The sequence below is a fragment of the Fulmarus glacialis genome, unplaced genomic scaffold, assembly GCF_000690835.1.
Source record: "Fulmarus glacialis isolate BGI_N327 unplaced genomic scaffold, ASM69083v1 scaffold22092, whole genome shotgun sequence".
NCBI lineage: Eukaryota > Metazoa > Chordata > Aves > Procellariiformes > Procellariidae > Fulmarus > Fulmarus glacialis.
This window is the reverse complement of record NW_009196237.1, coordinates 27,854-38,771: the sequence shown is the minus strand read 5'-3', so window position 1 is coordinate 38,771 and position 10,918 is coordinate 27,854. Positions and strand designations below refer to the sequence as shown.

The window sequence follows — 10,918 nt, the reverse complement described above, 5'->3', positions numbered from 1 at the left end:
CACTCGTCTGAGACTTGGGAATATGAAGAAACAAACCCAAACCTCCCATGATACCACTGAGCATTGTGCGTTGGGGGCCATTGGCTTGCTGATCTCTCTGAATGTGAGATTTCCCACTTTGTCCTCAGCCTGGGATGTAGTCATCCAGCCCTGGGTATCAGTTCTGTTTTCCCACCTTCAATACACAAAGGAATTCAAGTGCTAAGGATGATGGCAGCAGCTTTGACAGTGGCAACTACGCACTTACCCAAGAATTAGTCAATCATCCCTTTCTACCAAAACTTGCTTGAACCTCTTGAGAGATGGCCTTTTCGGTAAGAAGCAAACAGGTCACAGATTTCGGGTTGCAGTCTCACTCCTGGAACTGTGAGCACTGATTGTCCTGTGGAAAAATCAGGTTGAAGAGAAAGCTGCAAAATGGTCTGTTTCCTTCACTGTGCTACTTTCCTAATGCTCTCCTGTGACATTAGCTACAATATAAACTAATTCAGGATCCTATTTCTCACAGCTCCATTCCTTCTGATTTTTTTGGAAAATGATTTCTTTAATCTAGGCACCCTTCTCTAGAAATCTCATCTATGGTTTCTTTTCTTTTCTTTTTTCTTTTTCTTTTTCTTGCAGCAACCAGCAAAATATTATTTGGTAGAACAGTGGTGGGAATGCAACCCGCTAATCAAAAGGATTCAAATGGATCTACGCACTGCCAACCTCTCTCCTTCCCACCCAGTGGAGGGGGAAAAAAAGAAAAAGAAAAAAGAGATAGAGCGAAGGCACAGAGCTTCTCTCCTTCAGCAGTCTCACAAATGCAAAACCTTCCACTCCAGTGACTCCTCATTAACTTACCAAATCTGACAGTCTAATTATCGTAGCTGCTTCACGCTTAGAATAAATAAATACTAAAGTGGGTGTTTAAAGAAATTGAGCAGTGAAATTCCATCACCTAGACAGTCAATAGAGAGAGAGTTTATTTTAAATTTTTATATTCTTATGTATTTATATCATTTTAGGAAAGATAATGAGAGAGTTGTCTTTCAGGCTAATTGAGTTCCTAGGCTCGTGGTTGCTTGCTGTCACAATCTCAAACTTAGCTTTAACTTTGTTGCCTTAGAAATCTGATTACTACATCCCCATTCGCTCTTTTCTGCTGATAACTGGGTGAAGGCAGAAGTGCACCTGAGGATGGCAAACGACTACATGGGAGTTCCAGTCTGGATGTCTTTCACAGCAAGCAAGACAACTAAATCTTCTCAGATTTGCATTTAAGAGTGTTAAAGGGAAAGTGGAAGTTAAAGAAACCTCAGATATAATTTTCAATTAGACAAAATACAGAAAAATGTCTGCTAACCTCTGATGCAATAGCGTGTGCCTCCATGAAGGGTATTAACAGCACTCCCCGCCAAGAGCAGTTCATCTCCCTGAACAATAAAACCTTTATAGAGATTTTCTGGCCTGAGAACAATGGGAGTCAGAGCATTTGATCCATGTCTGTAGGACTTTGTTTCCACAAGTCATATGGGCCAAACTTTGCGCCAGTTGTGCTTTTGCAAGAGCGTGAGCTGGGGAGTGAGCAAAGGAAACCTTCCTTCTTCTCCCATCTTCCCCTTCACCCTGTGCTCCTAAAGAGGGCCCAGCACCTGCCAGCATGATGTCTGCTCCAGGTAGGCGCCCGGGGAAGAGCTTAAGCAGGGCAACATCTCTAGACGCCTGTGCCCTTGGCACGCATCTGCTATATGTTGCAATGGCTGTTTCCTAGGGTGGTGGCTTAATGACATAATACAAAACCTCAGTGTCCTGTCAGTATTTATGCAAGCAGGCCTTCCACCACTGTGGAGATCAGGCCAGGTGAAGTGAGGGGTGTTTTTCTTGAGTTAAGTGAAGATTTGCTTTATCACCTCACAGAAGAGACTGCTTCTGGTTCAGGAGTGACAGCTGATTTGCTGCTCAACACCAACTTTGGTTTATTCCCTTATTAAGACACATTATAAACCAGATTCATACACTTGGTGGGAACTTCACTTTCTAGGTGTCTGTATCTGATTTGCAGTGAAGGATATCCATTTGCTATATACAGAGGTGGCAAAGCACAGAGGTAAAAAAATGTAAGTGGCTATATAAACCTTTAAGCTAGGAGAACCTAGGGAAAGCAGCCAACCCAAACAAGATGTCCATGAAAGCCAGCTCTTCTTTATATGTGCCCTGTGATAACATCTACCAGCGCTGGCTAATCCCAACAGTAATGGGATTTTTGGTAGGCAATGGCTTGCAGCCTTAACCTCCTCATTGCCTACGCTTGCTTTGCATTAGTTTAGATGCAACAGGCATTAAAATGACAGTGCTCTGTCAACATCAAGCCTCCCTCCTCCTCCTTGTCTCTGAAAAGCTGAATAGCGGGCTGTTTTAGGAGAAACGGTACAGTGTCATCACCACCTGGTACACTGGTTTTGAATTGCTGGGGGGAGGTAACAACCAGAGACCAACCGTACCCAAAAGGAGCAAGTCCCTGCTAGTCAAAGCCAGGATCACATCCACGCAAAACGCAATCCTCCTCACGGAGCACAGATTGGACTTGATGACTAACTGCTGTGCTGATGGTATGCCCAGGGTTGAATGTCTCCTGAACTGTGAGAAAGGTTTATACTGAGCCTGGACATCGGTCTGGTGGGGACCGTGTGCCTGGGTTGTTTGGCCAGAGCTCTTCTTGCAATATGTTTTCTTGGGAGCACACTGGTACTAACCCCAAATCCCACTACTCACCCTCCCTGCTTGCGAGCCTGCTCTAAAGCATTCGAGGGCAAAAGAGAGGGAAAATAAATCAAATCTATAACTAAGAATAATAAGCTGCAACTGTTACTGTGTCTGACCTCTCTGACAGCAGAGTGAGATACCTTCTCAGAAGGCCCTTTGCACTTCAGGACTGACACTGAGTTGAGAGCACAGCTCATGCTTTCTTGATTCAAGGATCTCATCTTTCTTCCAGGAGTGGTTAATTGGACAGAAAACATTCGCTTTAGCAGGTGGCAAAGGGTTAGACTGAAGTTTTATCAGAGCTGCTGTAGTGCAGGGCTGCACTGCACAAAGATAATTGTCTTAGGATTGGCTCAGGCCGGAAAAAGGACAGCAAGTGCTCCAGTTTTACGAAAGGTCATCACTGCCACCCCTTAAGCCACTAGCCATGGTGGAAGGAAACTAGAGAATCCCATGCTCTTCTCCTTCGTTGCCATATCCAGAGGTGCTGGTGGCGAGTGTAGAATTTAGGCCACCAAGACGATGAGTGGGGTTGGAACCTGGGCCTTAGTAGCCCCTTCTAGCGCTAGAGGCACAGGAGCGAGCAGCTGTAGGAGAGGCCCATCTGTGGACCAGCCCCACTCAGGGACAGAGAGTCTTTCTCTCTTACAGCATGGGCTACTCTTTTCTTCTAGCAGTTTGCATCCAGATGAGCATAAGCAACAGCAACCTGTTCCCCTCTGTAGGAGCTGACCACCAGGAAGCAGAGCCCCTTGTTCCCTCTCCGCCTTCCCAGGGGAAGCAGCCGGCCTCTAGCCATTAGCATTCCCCTCAGTGATCAGAAACATGCTATTTGGAGGGGTACTTATCTTCGAAACACTGATTTCTCTAATTATTTTTTCCCAGGAATTGACCTTTGAAAAACATCCTCTGGCTTCCAGCTTGTCATAGCAACTTATAAAAAGGACAGTTATGGCTACAATTATTTCATAAAAATAGTAAATAATTTCTTACAGGAACCTTTTATTTTTTCAAATGTTGTTTCCTGCTTACTCTCTCACACACCTTGGGATCAACCCCCTCCTCCTTTCACCTTTCATTTCCAGCTCATTCTTTGCCCTTCTGCTTTAACTTTCTCCTTCAGAGGATGGGGACTAATAGCCAGCATCCTCCAGAACAAAGTGGGAACAGAATATATTTAAAACTTGCACTGTGTTATCATAGCAACCAGAATTTTAAAATGATACAGTTAAATTCCAAAATAGTGTGATGCCAAAATGACACAAGAGAACAAATGTCTTACACGATTATGGCAATAGGGATGGCTACATGGGAAATTATTCAGAATTGCCTAATTTTTACAGGCTTAATGAGTTGCTCATGAATATGGTCTTGCATGATCATATTGTACTTGTTTCAGCCCTGTGCACTTTGATTCTGTTCCCAACACATTGGTTGCTATGATAACGCCATGCAGTTTCCTGTCCACAAGGTACTTCTCGCCGCAATATGGGGGATAATAAACATGGGATGGTGCATAAACCCAGGTGAAATGAATCTATCCGCTCTCTGGCAGCATGTCAGAGAGATTGACACATTGTGCCAATCTGTTTTCTCATTCCTTCTATTTCTCCTCACTCTCTCCCTTTCTCTCACACCGACTGTCTCTGTACCTGTTTTTTTCCACACTCTCTCTCTCTCTCTTGGCACTGACACTTTCATCTTCTCCCTTGGGGATTGGAGATGTCACTGCGGGAAGTGCTTGTCCGCCTCTCCGGCAGCAGCAGAGCCCTGTGGCTTTGACAAACCTCATTTAATTGGGAGGAAGCCAGGAGGGTTTGAAAGAACTGAAACATCCACGAAACTCCTTTTATCAGGCATAATTTAAACTCTGCATGGAAAAAACCCTATATGTATAAAGAAAAGTCAACTTCCCTCCTGCTGTGCGTGCTCCCCTCCTCCCCCCCCGGCACAGGCAGGCTCCTGCGAGATTCCATCTTTTCATTTTTCTAAAAGTGTCAAAGTAGATTTGTGCTCTGTGGCTGGGTGAACAGAAAAGGAATGCAGATGTCTCTCACTCATGCACATACACACACAGAGCACCTTCTGAAAGGCAACGGTTTGGGAGAGACACTAGCGGGTTGCTCCTTCACTTGGGACGTGTCACAGGAGCCAGAAATTAAGTTTTCAAATAGCTTGACAACACAGTCCAAGAAGGCTTCTTCTTAATTGCCCCTATCTTAAAAAAAGGGGCAAACTAACTAGTGTAGCGGGTGCCCAGGAGGCAACAGGGAACGCGAGGGCTCTCTGGCCTGTTGCCCGATAGGAGGGAGCTTTTCCTAGTAAGGAACAGGACCTGTAGCTTGAGAGACCCTGTATTTATTGTCAGCTCAGGGCAGGAGAGGCAGATCTGTGTGTATGCAGCTGTTTGCTTAAGAGAAGGGAGCAAGGGAAGAAGAAAATAAAGCAGGTAAAACTGAGGGAGAACTGGTGCGACAGGGTACGAGGAACAGCTGTTGTCCCTGAACATCAAAAGGGAGCAGGAGGAGCAATCCAAGGGAATTGGGGCTAGCACATCATGCTGAGCAGCTGGGAATTCAGGGCATCAGGAGGGACCAGCATGTGAGTTACACTGAATACACAGCGTGAGCCAGCCCAAAGGAAAGCTCCGGGCCCCTGGGGTTACAGAATGGGGGAGAAATGACCTGTCAAAGCATATACACCTCCGCTTTGTAAATGTACCATGGCGGCAGCCCATCCAGGTCCCCTTCTAGTATTAACACTGTGGTCAAGTGGAAGAAAACAGAAAAACAAGCTGTCAAATTTGCAATGGGATGTAAACTTTGCAGCATACGGGAGTGGGGAGGGAGGGCAGGCAGAAAAGAGAGACGTCTGGGTGAATGGCAGAGACTTTCAAAGTACAGAAGAAACTTATAATAAATAGCATGTGAAGTAGCTCTTTCTTGGTGAGATGAAATCGCGAGTTAACTTACCAGCAGGAACCTGATAGAGCTGAGGAGGCAGAGGGCTGAAGAAGCCATGAAGGAGCGCATCTTGCGCAGAGATCCGGCCTCTAGGGAAGGCTGTAAGCATCCTGGAGGCCAAATCTTCCGCTGCTGGCACCCTGCTCAGCCTAGGAAAACAGGAGAAAAAATAGCATAGGAGATGAGCACAAGCCAGAAAGCTGGAACCAGAACTTGACCCAGCCCTTCTCAGAGCTTGAGGCAGAGATAGTGGAGGGACACAGGGGACCTGGATAAACCCATCCCAGCTATATAGCTTTCCAGGACATTTGCTTTTCCATGTGAGTTTGATTTTGTTGGAGTATAAGCATCCAGGATTTCAGCTCAAACTCATGTTTTCAGAGGAATTTTGAAAAATTGTTATTTTGTAAAAAGAGGGTTGTAAGTAAAAGGGAAAATGCTGCTGGGGAGACTATATTTTACATGTCGTAACTGGAATATCAGAGGATGGTGTTACCAGTTTACAGTGACAATGCAAGTGCACAAAATAACCTGACTGGCCCACTGAGCAGACCAGAGGTCAAAACTGAAAAACAAAAGAAAGTACCATTTCCCCTTTTCCTACCCCAGTAGCAGTAGTGCAGCTGGTTGTAAAACGAGTTGGGGATTCACGGAGATGAATCTGTTTCTCAGGATGAGTGCTTAAAATAGATGTAATACACACATGCTCCATGCCCAGCAAATACCAATGCCAAGTGGCTGCTTTCTAGAGGAGCACACAGCTGGGGACAAGGAAGTGGAAGAGAGAAAACAAACCAACAAGGAAACAAATAAAAATAGTCATTTAGTTTTACAGCCTTTACTTTGTTTGTTTGTTCTGATCACGTTTCAGCATCAGGACGCCGATCAGAGCATGGCCAGTTGTGCTTCCTCCCTCGGCCCCTGCCGGCGCTTCCCCTCCAAGTGACATCAGGCGCCGGGATCCCCCTGCCCCTGCACTCCCCCTCCCTACACAGGACATTTGACATGCTGACATTTTTGTTTTGAGGAGATAAAATGTAAAAAAATGAAGGGGAAAAAAACAGAGAGTGAGAGGGAGACATCCTGAGAAACAGATTTATAAAAGGTATCTGGCCTCACTGTGGTAGGTAACTGCTGAATTCTCACCTCCAGCAAAACTGTTCAAGCCCCTGTTGCCTTGGGGAGCAGGGACAGGACAGGGAGCCAAAGCATTCAGCCTGAGGCTGCTTGCTAGAGCTGCACCACAGGCTGCTCCTGCCATGGCAGGGTCTTACTGGAGACCCTCTGCCCCCTCGGTCCCTGCTACTGCAGGCTCCCACGCAACATGGTTCAGTGCTTCCCACCATGGCTCACACTTCCTGGTGGTGGCCGAGCTCTGCACAGAGCTCCCCTTTGATTTCCTAATTGGCCATGGAGAGTCATGGCTGAGCAGTCTGTATGAAGCAGCTCTTTCCTTCTCAAGAGCCGAACATGCCATGGCAGCCGTTCGGCCATACCGGCATAAGGACTCTGTAACGCAGAGTTGGGGCTGGCCCACATGCAGCCCAGAGCTCTGCCGCAGACATGCTGGGCCAGCCCATCGGTATGGGGCTGTAATGGGGCCTGTCAAGGGATTATGGCCAAAGAGCAGAAGTGCAATACAGCAGAGTTGCAGGGAATACAGTTATTTCTTTGTTCAGGCTGAGAGAGGATTTGTTCTGTTCCAGGACCTGTGTTATCAGGGTTTGGGACATGCTGAGCTTTGTGTGTTTCTGAAGATGTGCGTGACAATGGCTGGCATTTCAGCAACCTGTGCTTTGCTGAAAACTTCAGCATGTTTGTTCAGCCATTCAGAACAGCGTTTGGGAAACCCAGCTCTGAAGGGCAGCACACTTCCTTCCAAGCAGGGCTGGATCCCAAGCAGTGAGCTGAACAGATAATAAACAGCAGCGATGAAAATTGTGGTTATGTCCTCAAAGAATATTTGATCTTGACCTGTACACGAACACAACCCTGAGGACAAATCCTGTCCAGTCTTTTCCTACATATCTATAAAGCCTGTTGTGTGCCTCAAAATCAGTATTGGGGGGAGATTCGATTTTAATGACTCTCTGAGATAGGTTAGGGCACTTTGCCTGATTACAGCTTTCTTTCACTGATACATATATACATTATGTGTGTGTGTGTGTGTACATATATATGCTTGAAAAATACTCCCTTCTTTTAGCATACTAGGGAGTGATTGGGCAGGGTTGGTGTGCCTGGTCAAGCCGAGGTATGTAACCATGGCCCCAGTCTCATAGCTTTTGGCCACTGAAGAATGCGATTTTTCCCTTCCTAACTGATCACAAGATTATTTCATTGTCTCCTGAAAATGCTGTCCTAGCACGTCTTCCTTACCGCTGTTGAGCAATGTTCCTACAGTCTGTTTCCAGAAATGAAAATTGGGACAGTTCAAAGTCTGTTTTCAGTCTGAGCAAGAGGGCTTGGGAAAGTACGACCTTCTGAATCGAACTGTGCCCCGCAAAAAGCTGCTCATAATGTCATTGAATCACTGCTTATCTGAGAATAATCACTACTCCTCTGAGAATAATAAACCCACTATGTGCCTACCTCTACTGCGATCTCTCGAAATCAGTTGCTTAACTGGCGTTAGATCTGCTTGTTACTACAGAGCCACCCCGATCTTCCTGAGCTTGCCAAAAGAGCTCATTTCAAGTTAAATGATTGCATAAAGAAACAAATAAACCCAGAGGCGATTTTGACATTGCCGTTATAGGTAGCTTACCTGTCACAGATGACTCGGAGTCTCTGAGGTCTCCTGGAAGCAACCAGTTCTAGAAAGTGTAATGTGCAATCACAGGATTAAATGAAAATCAAGGCAAAACCCATTCTTTGAGCCCTTAGAAAAAACGTGTGCTCAGAATTTCAAAGGGCCCTATAGAATCTGTCATCCTAGTATTTATAAATATACATTATTCCTATAGGACTTGAGTACCAGCATTGATGTTAATAAGGCTGTTCCAGTTCTGTAACCCTTTCCTTTCATTCATCTGTGAATATAGGCCTTGGGCCTCCTTCTGTTGCAGTGCGAGTCTTAGCTTTGACTTCAATAAAAGCAGTATCAGTCCCTAAAGCCTTCACAGGAAGGAAGCAGAAAGAGGTTTGCAGGCCTGAATCCCCAGCAATTGTCTTGGCTTACCAAGGGGCTGCTGAGCTTCATGTATTGCCCTGTGGCCACATGAGGCTTTTCTGCATGGATCTGGCAGAAGGACTGGGGACGGAGCAAAGGCACTTGGGTCCCACTCTCTTCTTGGCCGCTGCTCTAGCTGTCAATGCCTCACTAAGTTTGTTGTTTATCAAGTTAACCATTTTCATGCAGGCTTTGAACTTACTGATTCAAACATCTCTACCAGACTGGAACTTTGCAGAGTTTGCTGTTTTAGGAAGTCTGTGGTGTTGTTGCCATTTTTGAAGGACACATTTCTAAACATGGTGGAAAATGTAGAGGAATACATTCCTCAAACGTTTTCTTACAAAGCATGAATTTTCTCAGGCTTAGATATGAATGAATGGCTTAAGCCTGGAAGATTTCCCCTTAGAGCTGATGAACAGAGACATTTTCTTGCATAAGGAAGGCTGTAATTTCTACTCAGCTACATTTTCCTGAGCACCATTTCTGACAGCAGAGATGAATGGTGCTCTAGCCAGGGAAAAGAGAGCAGGAAGGGTGGTGTAGACCTCTCTTCCAGCCCAGCCCGGACAAGCATTCCCTGCGGCAGCGAGACCACCAGGAGGCAAGCACCACTGGTCTGTTGCCAGTAGACTCAGAGCTCGGCTGGGTCTTATGCTGCACCGTCTGAGAGCATCTGCCCTGCCTTCCTGCCCAGAAGCACCAGCCACATCATTCAGGGACAGAAGCTGTCAGCTGCGGGCAAAGCGGGAGTCCCCTCTGCCTTCGCCAGCGTGGCCATTTCCAGAGTGCCAGGCCCAGGGGCTCGGTCACTCAGTGTCAGATTTGATGCACAGACAATTTGAAAAAGTGCAAATGACTGAACTTTCAGCATTTAATCTTTCCAACAGCAATCTTTCACCATTAAGCCAGGCAAGCAGGTTGTTAAACCTGTCTATCACAGGGTAAGTAACAGTTCACAACTGAAGTGTTCTCCTACACCCAAATACTAAGGTAATTGCTAAAGCAGTAAATGGCAATATAACCTGAGACAGGATTCATGACTGTTTAGGTGCCAGAGCACTGGAATTATCGCTAATATATAGAAGTTATATATTAGTATCTTGAATAGCCCCTTCCCAAATCAGTCATCGAGATTAACTCTGGCAGAACATTCCTCTTGGATCACTAATAACTTTTTTTCTGGGTCCTCTTTCCTTCATTTTGCCCCCTCGACTGTAATAAAAGTGTAGAAATAAATTGTCCATATTGAGTAGAGATGTAAAGTTTCCATGCAGAATAGAAGAAAAACACTTTTAAAAATTGTTTGGAAAGGCATAAGATGTTTTTGTATGAGGTAGAAATTTTTACCTCTTCACAGAGCTGGCCAAAAACTTTCAGATGTTGTAACTTTCTGACGGAAAATTTTGAGATGGAAACATTCCATGACAATATATCAATTTCATTTAATATTTAATAAAAATGTCAAGATGACTTAAATATTGTACTTTAACTCTACTGAAATCTTTTAACATTAATATTCCTTAACGAGTTTAACATGAAAGTTAAAAAATGCACATTCAGTTAATAACAGCAGGGCAAAATGTTTCAATGATATCTAAGTGAAATGTCACTTTGTTTTTGTGGAGTGCATTTTCAGGATTAACGTTCCAAAGAGGAAATAGGATTTTCTTTATATTACAGATAGAAATATCGGCTTGCTTACTGGAAACTGGGAGGAATACCTGAATTATAGTCTTCGCTGTCTTGAGCAAGCCTCTTGACTTAAATTTATCATCTATATAACATGGAGATTAATAATTATCTACACGGGGTAGTGTAAGAGCCAGTCAGCCAACTACTGCTGTCCCTGTCCAAACACATCTCCCAGTGGAGAATTCTACTTGAGTGAGGACTGCCAAACTTGCCATTTTGAGTATACAGAGCTTTGATTATAAATGGAAGATATGGGTAAGAAAACAGTGTGTCTCTGCTCAAGGATTTAATGCGGTTAACTAATCCACTTTAAATCAATTCAGATTAATCTCCTGACTGACCC

At 44.9% G+C, this 10,918-nt stretch overlaps 1 protein-coding gene across 1 annotated transcript in view; it reads right to left on the bottom strand.

The window, feature by feature from the left end:
- Positions 1–272: 272 nt before the first annotated feature.
- Positions 273–10,918, bottom strand: part of CDK15 (cyclin-dependent kinase 15) — a gene marked incomplete at its 5' end in the record, with an annotated part of 35,140 nt that continues 24,494 nt past the window's right edge. Inside the window, 3 exon segments of the mRNA XM_009572151.1 lie at positions 273–382; positions 5,718–5,857; positions 8,476–8,524. Of these exon segments, the coding sequence (XP_009570446.1) occupies positions 273–382; positions 5,718–5,857; positions 8,476–8,524 (299 nt within the window).